Genomic DNA, 16304 nt, shown 5'->3' with positions numbered 1-16304 from the left:
ATTTCACTGTGTAGTTCAATTTAATTCTCATTTCGTCAATTTTATAAAGTTGTTTCAGCCAGTCATGCTGATATAAGTTGGTTGTAACATGCAACAGTTTTGCCATTTGAGTCACTGCCGATTAACGTATTATTCAAACCTTTGTCCACGATTTATATAACGAACTGGCTCAACTGTTGAATTAGGCATAGATTGTGTTATTTTATTCAGGATTTTATGTCACTTAATGTTTCTAATATGTTAGTTCCAAGGTATGATGACCTGCTGTATATGTTGTAATCAACTGTAAAGGTGTCTAGAAAAGAAAAATTGTTTAACTACGGATTCGCTGAAAGATCAGCATTCATAGACTCACTTTTGAGAAACTTTATTTGTCAAGGCCTAGGCCTAGTGTAAATGAATTATTAGCATTATCGATTGTTCTCTTTGTTTTGTGTAAAAGCTCAACTATCTAAAGTACTCTGGTAGCCTATTGTATGTAGGCCTATATTAGTGAAGTGAACCTTTGAACGATGGAAGTTCTGGAGAGACACTAAAAAAAATTCTGCTGGTTAGGTTAGGTCAAGTGGGCCAGTGTGCCAAGCCTACTGAACTCTAAATTGGAGCGATTAACATTCAAGTTAAATTCATAAACATTTATCAAAGGCTTTGTTTGTTAATAATGAAATTTATTGTGCTTTTGAATGCACACTTTAGTTGCACAATTTCTACCAATTAAGGAATTGTACAGGACTTTGGTGCTGGCGCAGACATGGGTGAATCATAGCCGACCTGCGAGATCTGGGGCCTGCCTATACTGACTTCTGGATGAGCCTACCCCCCCCCTTCCCCCCTTGGACACCATCACCCCAGGAGCCTTGTCTGATGTCATTACCTTTCCCCCACTACTGCCATCCGACTATTGGCCTAGCGATGTGGATGCCTACTGCTGTGACAAACCGATAAGTGGTAGCATAAAACTAGCCTAGGGCTGCATTCATTTGATCTAGACCTATTAGACCAGCTAGACTGTTCAAAGTACGGAACTTCAATTCATTCAAATTAAGGCCTATAGGAGATATCCCTTGAAAATAGAAGAACGAAAAATAATCTGGTCCTGGGTGGTGATGTTAATATAGACATTTTAAAAGGTGAGAAACACTCAGAAGACTTTTTAAATCTTTTGAAATCCCTAAATCTTTATTGCTTGGTGTGGGAACATACAAGAGGCAATTCGTGTCTGGACAACGTTGCGACGGATTTACCCAAAAGACTCCTGAAAACGGAAGTGAAGAGACTTGCTGTCAGTGATCACGACGCAGTCAGCCTCCATGTACAAACTGCATCAAGTGCAGTACCTGATGGTTCTGGTCGAAGAGTATGTAGGCCTATTTCAACAGACAAGATAAATAATTTTATATATCGCCTAGATAACACAAACTGGGACTACATTTATAATACTGGTGCGGCTGAAGATACCTTCAATTGTTTTTTTCAAAATGTCCTTCTTATGTTTAATGAATGCTTTCCCACAAGGTTACTGCCTACAAAACGCTCCAAGAAAAATCAAAATCTTCCGGACTGGAAGGACCAATCTCTAGTAACGTGGAAGAAGTGGGTGCTCCTAGCCTATGATCTCTACAGGGACAATAAAACACCCGATTCAGAGCTACGCTACAAAACTATTAAGAAGCAGTACAAACAAAAACTTCTATCAGCTAGACTGGAAAGAAATGCTCGCTTCATAGAATCTGCCAGTAATCGCTGTGCAACAGCCTGGAAAGTTATCCATGAAGAAAGTGCTCCGTCCAAATCCTAGTTGATATCATCAGTGACTGCGGAAGCTTTCATCGCCCATTTTATTGACTCCGTCCAGCAGACCAGAGACTCTATCAACGGTTCAGCCACTTCTGCCCTAGAGGTGCTGGAGAAACGTTACCCTGCAGCCTCACGGCTCAACATTACCCTTTTATCCTGTGAAAGTGTGATACGGGTGGTCCAGAAGCTCAACAACTCTCCAAGCAAAGATATATTTGAGGTATCTGTCAATCTTATTAAGAGTGTGTTTCCTAGCATTGTTAAGCCTTTTACCTATTGCCTGAACCTATGTCTCTCTGAAGGAGTCTTTCCCCAAAGACTAAAGATAACCAAAGTTATACCTATCCATAAGAAAGGTGATCCAAAGAGTCCAGAGAATTTCTGCCCTATTTCCCTACTCCGAGTATTTTCAAAAATATTTGAATCTGTAATTAAGGATCAGTTGTACAAATATTTCGAAGAGCACAATCTACTCATGACCGGCCAGTGTGGCTTCAGGGCGGGTCTCTCGACCATAGATGCTCTAGATAAGCTTGAAGAAGTAGTGCTGCATGGATTTGAAGCTGGAGGCTTTACTGGGGCCACCCTGTGTGATCTCAGTAAGGCTTTCGACACGGTCAACCATCGGATACTGCTGGATAAATTGAATTTTTATGGAGTAAAGGGCTCTGAACTCAGGCTCATGGAGTCATACCTGGCTGGGCGTGAGCAGAGGGTGCTCATAAATGGGCATATCTCTAGCCCTTGTCAGATTACTCATGGTGTCCCACAGGGGTCTGTACTTGGCCCCCTTTTGTTCATTATCATGACCAATGACCTCATTCCAAATTTTGGAGGAAATGTCGTCTGCTATGCTGATGCCACTACCCTTTTCAGTTTCTCTAAAGACCTGATAACTCTAAATGGTCAAATGTCTGAGTCCATGGGGATAGCATCAGCATGGTTCCGAGCTAACTTTTTTAAGTTAAATGAAAGTAAATCCCAAACCATTGTTTTCACTTTAATTCAGATGGATCATGAAGTTTCAAATGTTAAATAACTAGGCCTATATTTAGATCCAAAGTTAGACTGGTACTGTTATATTTCTCATTTCTGTAGTCGCTTGTCTAGGGTAATTTGTCTCCTGAGAAGACTTAGAGACTCTGTACCCAAGGAATGGTTAAAAACAGCCTATGTAGCATTTTTTCAGAGTGTACTTCTGTATGGTTTGCGTTTGTGGGGCTCCGCATCTGTGGTCGAGAGGGTCATGCTTCTGTAAAAGAAATCAATAAGGATTGTGAATGGTGCAGATTATCTGGACCATTGTAAACCAATCTTTGTTGCCGAGTCCTTGATGACAGTTTACAATCTCTTCATTTTGCAGTGTCTCATGTCATGTAAGAGGAAGCTTGGCACTCTTGAGCTCAGAGGAGGGGTCCACCACTACAACACTAGGAATAAGCAGGATCTAAACATACCTTATGTTAGACTAAAGAAAACCCAGGCTAGTAAGGAAATCTTAAGCTTGAAATTAATGAACAAATTGCCTTGTACAGTTCGGAACCTGCCAATCAATAAATTCCAAAAGAGGGTGAGGGAGTTCCTATTGGCTAACCCACTTTACTCAATCCATGAGTTTTTTGAACTTCCTGACAACTTGTAAGTATGTTTTTTTATGAGTTTTGCAAGTGTGGTTTTATTTTATTTTCTATGCATGGAGTGTTGCAGGAACAAACAAATCATGTATTTTTCGCAATTTTTAGTACTCTAACCTAGTATTAGTTTATTTGACTTTTTCCATACATGTGTCATGTTCTCGGAAATAAAGCATTTCATTTCATTTCATTTAATTTCATTTCATTCATTTCATTTAATTTAATTTCATTCATTTCATTTCATTTCATTTCATTTCATTTCATTACTCAATCTCATGGACCGAGACGAAGAGCGGTTAGGTTGAGTTAAGCGAGAGTTGTCGATTAGCGTTTAAGATTCATTCATCCATGAGATTTAATTGTTGTCCAAAACTTGTTTGAAGTGTATTTGTGTTGTTAGGGGTGACCACCTAACTGAAACTTGTCATATATTCACCTTCTTGTAATTTTGTAATATAGTAAAATTGTCATTTTGGTCATATCGTAAAATCTAGATTTTGTTACATCGTAAGAATTTGAAATTGGTTCTCTATCCATTTAACTCTCGCCAATTTATTGAACTTGCAATTTGTCATATCGTAAAACTTGTATTTTGTCTTATCGTAAAACTATTAATTTTTCTCATATCGTAAAACTTGTAACTTTGTAATTGTTGTAAATACTTGTGATTTTGTTTATCTTAAAAACTTGCAACTTGTCCTCGAGAACCTATCCAATTTTACTTTTGCCAATTTAAAGAATCTTGTTTATTTATCGTAGGCTACCGTTTAAACTTTGTCAGTGACTCAATTTTGTTGTAGCCTATTGTCATATTTTGTATTGTGGTGTTCTTGGAAATGATTTGAGTTTCAGTGAAGAGTAAAGTTAAATTTTTGCTCTACATTCTTTTGTTATTTATTGTCCTAACTAACTTACTTCATAAAGTCTAGATGGTTTGAGTTGTGGTAATTAAACTTAAATTTTGGTGGCCTTTGCTGATATCTAATTCCTGTCTATTACAGTAGTTTAATTTGTGCTTACTCTGAACATTTTGGTTCTGAAATCTTATTTACTTATTTCTGAATTCTATTTTAAATTAAGTTAGGTTCTCACCATTCAGCAAGTTTTTGTCTTTATTTGATTCAGGCCTAAGCCTTCTGTGAACATTTGTTTTACCAGTCACTAGTTGTAAGTAAGGTTATTTTTTAAGGTAGGCCTACTGCTATAACTTGTTTGCACCCAACTCAGTTAGGTTTTAGGTTTTGTAAGAACTGCCCAATTTTGCATTTAACACAGACAAAAGTTTTTCCTTAAATTTGGGTTTAAGGGTGTTTCCCCTCCTCTTTAATTGTGGGTATTACCGGATTCTCCTGAGTCTTGGATATTATTAGGGTTGTACTGCACCATGCTGAGACCCTCTCTTCCCCGTTGGTGGAGGTCTACACACAACAGCCAATGAGGTGGCGCCCTCTAGACTCTGCGAGTATTTGGTCCCGCATCACCTACGACCCAACCCGAGTGAAGCTGCCCGGACACTTGTGCCTTACAGTTTAAGGTTGCAATCAAAACGATGGCCTGTCATTCGAACTCTTAAAGAGTTTGAAGTCTGGCCACTGTATTATTTTGGACAATGTTTACACTTATAGTTGATAAATCACATTGTGAGTTTTACAAGTTGGTCTAACAACAATCGGATAAACCATGTTTGTAACTTTGCTATCACATTCAGTTGTGGTACTCATAATAATTTAGCAAATACCACATCGGGGCTTGTGACATGGTTCACAGCCGTGTTTAGAATTGTTTGAAGGCCGAGAATTTGGAATTTTGGGTCTCACCAACATATATTTTAAATATGTTGGTAAAAAATATGTTGGTGAGACCAAAACATATTGTGTATTCAACGAATATTTGCACCGTTTCATGATTAATTTTTCATAACTCTATCAAGAAATCCTCAAGAACAATATAAAATTCATTTGGCATTTTCATAAAGAAATATATATATATATATATATATATATATATTATATATATTATAAACTTTATAAACCTGTTATAAACTTTACAACTAATTTAAAAAAAACAATTTTAAAATAGTAACTGTTTAAACAATAACGTAATATTTGTAGAATGGTACATTCCCAAGGGCAATAAAGTATTTTATCTTTACTATTATATATTTCATATTATATTTTTATGTATTGATAATAATTCAGATCATAAAGAGTTCATAATAGAGATCATAATAATGTAGTTTTCAAGCTAGTTATTGGACTGACGTTGGTTGCAAGGTGAGTGCTGAAGCTGAAGTAAAATGGGCAGTTCGGGCTGAGGAGTTGGTACAGATAGTACTGTACTGCGTAACATGTAACATGTATTAACATGTAACTTTTTCCAAACTCTTTCTAAATTAATCACACAATTTCGGCTTTAGCTTGCTCCAACATTTGTCTGTATTTTACTCAATCTTGATTAATGTCAAATGATTTGTCAAAACTGACTACTATAAATTGTATAAATTTAATGTAAACTTGACATGCGGCACTTCTAATTTATTCTGTTCTCGTTACACAGGTGGTGGCAGTGACGTAGGCAAATAAAGAATTTAAAACTCAATACAACTCAGTGGCGTTACACAAGTTTTTAATTCCTATTCAAAGACTCACTCCCACGCACGGGTTCTCCCAAGTATAATTAACTTCGTATAGTGTTTAATGATTCAGTAAGATTTGAAAACTACCTCTATTATACATGTTATTATTATTTTTTTGTTATACAAATTTGTTTTGATTTTATTTACCTTTTCGTGTGAGGTCCTAAGAGTACAAAAACACCTTCCGTTCAAATTCATTCCTGCAGTTAAAAATTAAATCTGAAAAAAGTTTTCTGTACCTTATATAGCAACAATACTTCCTCAGGTATGCCTACATTCACTACTTCACCCACAGCAGTCACTTCACATCCACCTCTTCACCAGTCAACATCAACTGAGTTACATGATTCCAACTTCTATCCCTCAAAATAACTAAACATCTACAAATGTAAATATACATTTTTTAACAAAGAATAAAAGATAAAAATATAAAAAGGAAGGCATTTTGAGGAAGATTGAATTAGACTAAATTGTGGTTGTAAGAAAGCGTGAGCGAGATGATTCGGCTGCTAATTGAAGTGTTAAATGTTATGAAAAATGTGTAATTTATAAAATAATAGCTATTGTAAAAGACTGTTAGTCAGATTATAGATATTTCAGCTGATACCAAAATTGACCGTAATAATTATTTTTTGGATAAACATGCATAAACAACCAGAGGGCGGGGGCCTTTTACCCAGACCAGAAAATAGACCAAGCCAGTGTCGATATTATCCCTATTATAAATGCCAAAACGAATACCTTCTGAACTGACCTATAGAAATCTGATTAAAATAATGCAACTGATCAATGAAAACAATGCCAGTAGTAACATAAAAATATTGCAAATTACTGAACCTAGAGCAATTTCTCGACATGTTGGATGAGGTCGTTGTTAAAACACAACCGTACAGCAATTACACTTTACTAAATAGTTATATTTAATAAATAATAACAAACGTTATACGTTGAGCTGGCTATTGACTATAATAAAGAGAGATGGCCTAGGATATGGCGTAGATGGCATGGTCGGCAATACCGCACATGTTCTCGTGGTTCCTGGCAATCATGATATATCCATTCATTCCCCAGTTGGTTCCCCGGGAGCTTTTCGCCAACCAGAAGTCTCCTCCCTTCATGGCAGTTCCATACCCGACAACCAACAAGAAACAGCATGGAATTTCATTTCTCACCCTCACACATTTATGCTCGTTGTATACACCTAAATCCACAACATTACACATTAAATCGTGCAATAAAACTAGATTAGGAAGGAGCTAGCTTATTAGCTATAATATTTACATTATTATTAGCTCCAATATTGTGGCTTATTAGCTAGCTACAATATTTTGTATTACTGTATTCTGTATGATAAAACCTAGCAGTCTTCTGATACTTCTTCTACTTGTTACCGACCCGGGTCTTAAACCATTGGCAAGTCTCTAGAAGGAGTCGATCACTGAATGCATCTTTCCTCAGACGATTGGCTGGAATGCAAAACACAAGTAAAACATAACTTTCAGTTTTTTTCCTTGGGTTCAAAAATTGAAAATTTCGCTTTACTGGGTGTTTATTGCGATCAATGTTTATATTGTTAGCAGAATTGTCACTGCTATCTTTTGGTAAACTACTGAGTAAGAAACGCATGGCCAATAAGAGTGTCATAACACACGATGTACGAATTCAAAGGAATACTGATTATGTGTAATTATGATTAACGTTACCGCTCTTGTACAGGTAGTAGGATCTCTGGTTTCCTTCAATGGAGACAGAAACAGGTCCAATCTTAGCCACGGCCTCACGCAAATCTATCTCATCTCCGTAAACTTGCTCGTAGTCAGAGAGAGTGGCTGCCTTGTTCGTAGCATTGTAAGTGCATTGTCCATGCTGTAAAGTTAAGGTTAGAATAATATAACTAATATCTGCTGTCCTACGTTATAAAAAGTGGTAAAACACGAAACTTGTTTTCAAACGGGAGCTACCTTATCTGGGTAACCAATGTACGAGATTCAGTCTTAGCGAATGTCCTATATAGCTTCATTTCTGAGGTGTTGCCTTCCGGATTTCTTAACAATTACTAATCTGTAGGTTAAATACCTTGTTGCCAACGTAATCCTTGGTAGACTTAAGTAGTAAGTGTACTAAGGATTACGTTGTCAACAAGGTATTTAACCTTTAGATTATTCCTATATAGGTAAAACGTTATTACCCGGTGGTTTAGTGAGTCGGTGACTCAGTCGGTAGCGTCGCGGACTTCGGGCCCAAGACAGCGATGTCGTGGGTTCGGATCCTGGTCACTGTCGATAACATTTTATCAGTACAGTTCGCCTTTGTACTGTACCGGCTCACTTCTTGCTTTGCTGTAAACTATCCACGCACGGGCGCTTAGTCTATGTGGACGGGCAAATGCAAGATTAAAAGAGGCCGCCAACCTCATAAAAAAAAAGTTGTCATGGTAAGCACTGGACCCGAGACCGATCTGGGTAACACAAAACGAAAAAATCTAAGACCTATATATATATATATATATATATATATATATAAGTAGATAGTATTGTAGCTCACTTTGGATACTGAATGGGCAATGGTACAACAAGATAATAAAATGATCAATCATGTTTCTAATTTTGTATAACATTAGTATAGTTTTTTACAATATTTTGAAATATACTTAAATTTTCATAAAATTGTCCACAAAAAAAATGTGTTTAGAAACAAGTACAATTTCTAATTGTAATAATACTTTAGCTAAACAAAGCAGTTTCTTTATCATTTAATGGGTTAATTTCATCGATTGTTAAATATAAATCTTTAAATCATGTCTAACTTGTATAAAACCTTCGTAATAAACAAAACAGTTATAAGTAGCGATTGATTAGATTATTAACATTGCAGAGCTGGTGTCTAATTACAGATGTTATCAGTGAGTCATAAGATAAGGGTATTGGCACGTTTCATGATTACAAATATAATACATTTGTTTAAATGATTAAATCTCCTAAGATGACATACATTCTAAAGATTTGTATATAAATATGAATCTTTTATTTTATTTTCTCTAATTTGATAACTAATAACATAGGTTTTTAACTTTTGTTAATTAAAATACTGTTTGAAAATCAAATATGATGCTTTCTTGTAGACGAAGAACTATAATGAGCGCTTCTATAGTGGCCAATTGTGCAACTTGCAAGAGTGATGCTACACGTCATGCTGGAAGCCTAGTTAGCTCGTTGCCAACGTTCAACCCTCACGAGCCTGAGGTCCCAAGTTCAATTCTCGAGACTTCGGGTATTATTTATTGAGGACATAGCCTGATTTCAGTGGTTGGTGGAAAGTCTTTCTCGTGTGCCTAAAGAGAATGACTGTGAAACAAGCCAAGTATGAAGTCTATAGAATGGTGCACCATTTTAGATGGCAAAATTAAAGTTATAGTACATAAAAATGGAGAAACAATAATTAAGACTAAAGTCAAGCTAATATGCAAAGGGCTTATTTCAAAATTAAATCAACTTAAAGGCAACAAATTTCTGAAGGAACGTATGAGGTTGTTTAGCTTGCAAAGGAAATTCAAAAGCAAATCCCAGACTTGTTCCTTACAGCTAATAATACAACTAAGAAAGCGACATTACATTCTAGCCACGTGTTTGATTTCACAAAACCATGTTTAGGGTCTGTTTTATTGGGATTTAAAGGAGTTTCTACTCCTGGTGTTCCGTTTGAATCTACAAATAAAATAAACATTAATAATGTAAATGTGATTAGAGAAAAATTTAATATTGCAAATAGGTCTTATTTAAATGGAAACAAATCACACACCATACACAGTATTTATCCAGAAGCTCCTCCTAGCTACAAGATTATTGAAGTTCCAAGAAGTTTAGATGTTGTCAGCATTACATTTGCCGACCAGCACGACAAGGCAATTGACTTTAACGGAGAAGAAACTACAATTACTTGTCATATAAAAAAGATATGGGAATTTAAAAGAATGGGCAACTATTTATAAGTGTGCAAAATGATAGGTTCCTAAAATCCATAGGACTAAAGTTAAAATTTTCTATTATTAAAAATGGGAGATTTTATAGATGTTACAGGAAAACCCAATTCGACGATAGTGTGGTTTGAATTACAAATCATTCCTATGTTCTACACAACACTTTGGCAATAAATAATTCTGATGAAATTCGAATATGTATAATAATCAAGATTAGCTAACTCTCCCATGTAGGAGTTATCTGTATATTAAAGGAGAAATTGAGAATCATTAAATCAAAAAATGATTTGAATTGTATATTAACAAGCACTAGTGCTCCAGCCAGTGGCACTGCTGATACGATTCCTAAAATTACACTTAACTCGATTCAATGGGTGATGCCAAATGTGATACCATCAGATGGGGAGAAGTTACAATTACAAAAGATGTTATTGCAAAACAAAAATTTGCAAATTGCATTTAGAAGTTTAGAGCTGCATGAACTTCCATCATATCCCAATACCACAAGACATACATGGTCAGTAAAGACATCTTCCAGTTTGGAGAAGCCTAGGTATATTATATTTGGTTTCCAAACAGCTAGGGATAATAGTGCACGAAAAAGAACTGATGAATTTGATCACTATAAGTTAAAAAATCTCAAAGCATTTCTAAACTCTGAATATTATCCTTACAGTGATTTAAATCTCGACTTTGAAAATGGAGATGTCTCTAAAGCTTATGAGATGTTTATGAGGTTTAGAGAGACTTACTATAGTAACTTTCACCAAAAAGTCTGTAGGAGCGCCACTAGTCAGACATTACTAAGTCCACACAGTTAATGTATTTCCTGTTAAAATTGTGTGGACGTGTGTGATGTCCACATAAGCGACCAGGTCCACACAGTCTGGTCACATTCACACTCATGTCCCCACAGCTTATGCAGCACGAAATCACACATACGCACACACACACACACACACACACACACACACACATATATATATATATATATATATATATATATATATACATATGTGTGAATTTGAACGGATGGTGTTTTTGGCCTCTGGGACCTCAAAACGAAAAAGTAAATCGGTCCCGGGTGCAGGTCCTACAATGAGTACTACGGTAATAGCTTATTCCCTATATGTGAAATTCGCTAACAAGTCTCAAGCTAAGGACTTGTGTCCTAGGTTATCAATATATAATAAAAAATATATCTAGGTGACCTTTAACTATTACTCAACCCACAAATCATCTACTTCTTATATCAGCTTACATCTGGGTCGTAAGGGGAGCAGGCATCGGTGTCAATTCCCCCGACTTTCTTCATATACTTGAATCCAGCCAAATTATCTCCCCCATATAAACATGCGCCATTTTCTATATCAAAATTACTGCAGTAAAGAACGTTCCCCGCACTCAAAGACACCAGCTTCTTGGTCTTCAGGTAGTTCTGTCCTTCTAAACTTTCAACCTGGAAAATGTAGAACTTATTACGTCAGACTTTTGTTTAAAAAAGCTATAATATTTTAATTTGTGGAGGCTATATTATTAGTTTATAAGTTATATTACTAAGTAATTATAAGTTTAGTGATTATTAAGTATTATTATATATAGTGATTCAAAACACGTTACAAAAAACACCTTCCCAGAAACTCCGATACAAACCAGTCCACATACGCCGAACACCTAAAAAATTATATCCACTCATACTCAACCATAGACCAAAACCTGGAAATTCTACATAAAGGCCCAAAAACAATAAGTTGGACAAATTTTAGCAATTTCATATATACAGCAACACTAAATCCAATCCGTCTGAAATCCTCAATAACCAACGTAATTTTTCAGCAAATATAATTGTTGACACACGTCTGAAAACAAATAATCAACCAAACATCTAGCCGCATCAATCCAAATACATCAAAGACAATATTTTTTTCATCCCGTAACCAAATGTTAACATAAACTCAACCTACAATCCTGAGTAATTTGACAGTTGCCGGCAACGTGTTACATGACTAAAGTGGGGTTATCCCACATTTTGTAAACCATGGTTTTTACCCCTTATCTCTGTACCATATTCGTGTCGACTGTATTTTGTTTTGTGTTAAATAAATGTCAACATACATACATTCTAAGAAACCCATCGGGTGGATACTATTATAAGTATTTGGTCTCCCTAGACTCTGACTGAAGATGGACCTTCGGGTCCGAAATTAATATCGGATAATAAGGATAGCTAAAGTAAGATTTTACATTATCAATTAATTATATATAACCAACAATCCAGAGGCTAAAATGATTTTATAACTAATAAACGGTATCAGCATTCTGACACATACTTTCTCCCATAAGTTTGTCAACAACCTTTATCATGTGTAAGCGGCGAGAGTAAATATACGGAAATGGGATTTGTAAGATTTTCTTCAGAATTTAAAGGACTATAACATACTACACTTTTATCAAAATCGTTCGAGCCAATTTTGGGAAAATGTGATTTTCCGTTATTTTGTGGGGTTTTAATGGGAAAATAACATAATTTACAATAACTTTTGAACCGTAATTTTTACAGAGATGGGATTTGTACCATTTTGTTCAGAATATAAAGGACTATAACATACAAAATTTTTATCAAAATCGTTCGGGCCATTTTTGGGAAAATCTTATTTTTCCGTTATTTTATGGGGTTTTATGGGAAAATACCCATTAAAAATAAGAATTTCTAAAAAATAAAAAAAATATCATAATTGTAAGGACCATAACATACTATGTCAAATAAAAACTGGATTTTTGTCTAAAATCCGATTTTTCGTTATTTTATGGGGTTTTTATGGGAAAATAACATAATTTACCATAACTTTTGAACCGTAATTTTTACAGAAATGGGATTTGTAGCATTTTGTTCAGAATTTAAAGGGCTACAACATACTAAATTTTTATCAAAATCGTTCGGGCCATTTTCGAGAAAATCCGATTTTTCCGGTTTTTTATAGGTTTTATGGGAAAATCCCCATTAAAAATCAAAATTTCAAAAAAATGAAAAAAACGCCTGGAGATACCATGAATTAGAACCTACATACCAAATTTCATCGAAATCGGACCACAGGTGTAGTCTCTAGCTCTGTACACATCCAGACACACAGACACACAGACACACGGACACACAGACACACACACACACACACACACAGACATCACTTTGAAAACCACTTTTTTGGGTCCAGGGGGACCCAAAACGAATATATCCACTCAAAACTCAAACTCGAAAATTTTGACGAAAACAATACTTTCTCCATATACTATGGTATAGGGGGAGAAAGTAAAAATGATGTTGCTGGAAACTATAATTGGTCTATAACTATAAAAGGGGATTTTAAATGCCAAATTGAATGTACATCCTGGGGACACAAGTATTCGAAATTATAACCAACATTAAAAAAATATAATTTTTGATTTAAGTTGAAGAAAAAGTGTATACTTTTAGCATAGTGTATAGGGAATAGCATAGGTATAGGGCATATGTATAGGGAAAAACTATTACCGTAGATCTCATAATAATACCTGGAACCAAGACCAATTTAGTAAATAGTTAAATCTTAAGTTGAAATTGTTAAATATTTTGCTAGGGGTTTTCAGGGAGAAACCATAGCCTTTAGGGTGTAGTTTTACAATTTACAATGTCGGGTTCTCCTTAAGAGTTACCAGCAAGAAACTTTTTTTAAATAATGTAACAATATTCACATGGTTCTAAATTGGTAAATTCTCAGCTTTAACCCGAGTAATGCATTCCCTAATTACAATAGTTCAATCAAGGCTTCAGTATTCTATAGTCAGTTTATTATAAGTTATGCATATCAAAGCAAGTCTTACATTTACAGGTTTTTAGTTATAAGGGGTTTACGTTTTAAATTATTAAATCACAGCTCATCAAAGTTGGCTTAGGGTGTTTACGGCAAGGGGCACGATCAGCATCAAGGTAAAACCTGTGTTTTAAAATAGACGGTTACAGCCCTTCGTAATTCCACAATCATATTGTTAATTTTATTATATATTGCCATGACACAACCCTCTCTATCCAAACAACTCTTCCATTATTCCTCAGCCCCATCGCGCCAGTTTCAATAGTAACAACAAGTGAAAAATCGCATTAATCGTTTTAAATTGGTAGCAAGTACTACAAATTGGTAGCAGAGCGACTGTCACTTACCGTTTTTATATTTTTGGTTAGCTAAACTTGGCAAAATTTTGTTTTTTCTTCTTCAGAATATATTAACTTAATAGCCTACCTCAACTTGAAATAAAGTTCACTGCTTATTAATTCATGTCATTATTACCAGTGCAACTTACACTACCAAATAGTTACAACAGTACATACTGTAGGCCTAGAAATTACAACGGATTGGCAGAACATTTGCTTGAATACTCACACACAAACTGTGTATTTTTTTTAAATTTTAACTCTAAAAGCTCTAGGAAGCATTGTGATGTTTGAATTTCAGTAGCCTAAGTTAGTGAATTTACTAAATTTATTTATTTTTTTTATTTTTTTAATTGCCTGCTTTGATAGGATGGTTTAGTAATTTAGCTGTTCCTAGCCTACTTAGAATAAGCATTAGGTTTTTTTCTGGGAATTAGGTTCCTTAAGCTTTTTATAATTTTATTTTATAAAGCTTTTTATCACTCTTTAAGTTAGATTTAAACAATACGACCCACACCGGCAATTTCCTATGTGAACATAGGTTACTTCCTCAACAATCTTATCATGAATGGTTATCTGCAGTAAAGCGCGAAGGCGTTCCGCCAAGTTGGAAGAATAGAATAGAATATAAAAGTGCTTAATTAAATACATATTATGTACAGTAGGTTACATGAAATGGATACGATGGATTGATACATGCACATACAACAATGGTCATACGACCGTCTGCTGGGTTGGCTTCAATATTAATGAAATAAAATTGTCCCACATAAATCAACATACTGAGCACTAAAACAAAATAAAATAACACTTCTTTATGCAACACATATACATACATACAAGGTGATAAAAAAGTCTGGAAACGGCTTAATATCTTTTTAACTAAATCCGTTAGAAAACTCAAACTTTCACATCATCTTACATGTATGAAACAATTTAAGTAATGTTTGTTATAGATTTTTTAATATTTTAAGATTGTTAAATAGATTGTTGGTATAGATTGTTTTCATAGATTCTTTATATATTGTTTTATAGTTAGTTTTTATGAATAGTTTTGTAACGAGCCTTTTTCCTAGGGGGGTAAATATTTGCTATTTGGCCGCGCACCGATTGTTGAGGTGAGCGAGCGGCGGCAGCGAGGCTAGCGAGCGCCCTTTGACCCGGCTTATCAGTGCCGATAAGCCTGGGATATCCTAGATCTTCAGGACAGTATAGGATGGACATTCTAGTGGTGGATCCCGTGCAGTGAAGAGCGAGTGTTGGTGTCTGGCTGAGACGACGGGTGCACTGGAGTACGTTGGTGTTACTGTTGTGCGGTGTGACAGTGAGTGTCGGCATTCAAGTTGGGTAGTGAGTCAGTGACCCACTTGTGGTGAGTGGACGACGTTTTATTATATTAAGAGAGTTAGAGTTGTAACCGTGCTGGTCAAAGCCTGACGGTAGTTAGGATTTATTTACAGGTGTCAGGAATAAAAAGTATATTCCTGACGGTTCTGGGCAGGCGCTAGAGCGCAGATAATATAATTTATTGACTGTGGTAGATATTATTTTGCGTTGTACTATACTGATGTAAGGGAAATGTTAATTAAATTTAAATTATTTTAATTCACAGAATATATAATGTACATATAATATCATGATCAATGGCTAACTAGCTTGACTGTTATTACACTTCACCTTGTTGGCAGAACTGGAGAACAGCTGTTAATTAACTAAAGTCATTCTTGTAATGAGCTGTTTCTTCAAATCTTTCTTAGTTGGCTGATTCCCTTAAAAATTGTACAAACTCGTGAAAATGTAAGTAGAAAACATTTTAAATATAAGAAAATTGATTTATGTGGTATTGTATTGTAAATAATCTTGTTTGCCATGTTTTTACCTATGATTATATATATTATTTTGATTGTCTGTCAGTTAATAACTTTGTAAATGTCAAATATTAAATACTCAACTTTCATGTTACATTTGGATGAAAAAGCACATGTTCTGAGAATATTTTATAAATTGTAAAATCACCTTAAATTAATTATGTTTGCCTCAATTATGTGAAACTAGTATAACTTTAGTTTACTTGTT

General features: G+C 35.1%; 1 protein-coding gene across 1 annotated transcript; it reads right to left on the bottom strand.

Moving 5' to 3' along the window:
• Positions 1–7402: 7402 nt before the first annotated feature.
• On the bottom strand, positions 7403–15566 carry LOC128997607 (cathepsin S-like). The gene is made up of 4 exons (XM_054423246.1): positions 15525–15566; positions 11304–11501; positions 7770–7932; positions 7403–7532 (listed from the first exon to the last, which is right to left on the bottom strand). The coding sequence occupies exons 1-4, from the start codon at positions 15564–15566 to the stop codon at positions 7447–7449; spliced, it is 489 nt and encodes a 162-aa protein (XP_054279221.1). The 3' UTR covers positions 7403–7446.
• Between the last annotated feature and the right edge of the window lie 738 nt (positions 15567–16304).

The sequence above is a fragment of the Macrosteles quadrilineatus genome, unplaced genomic scaffold (assembly GCF_028750875.1).
Source record: "Macrosteles quadrilineatus isolate MER2022 unplaced genomic scaffold, UCM_ALF_1.0 Scaffold_6__1_contigs__length_79288215, whole genome shotgun sequence".
NCBI lineage: Eukaryota > Metazoa > Arthropoda > Insecta > Hemiptera > Cicadellidae > Macrosteles > Macrosteles quadrilineatus.
This window is presented reverse-complemented; position numbering and strand designations above follow the sequence as displayed.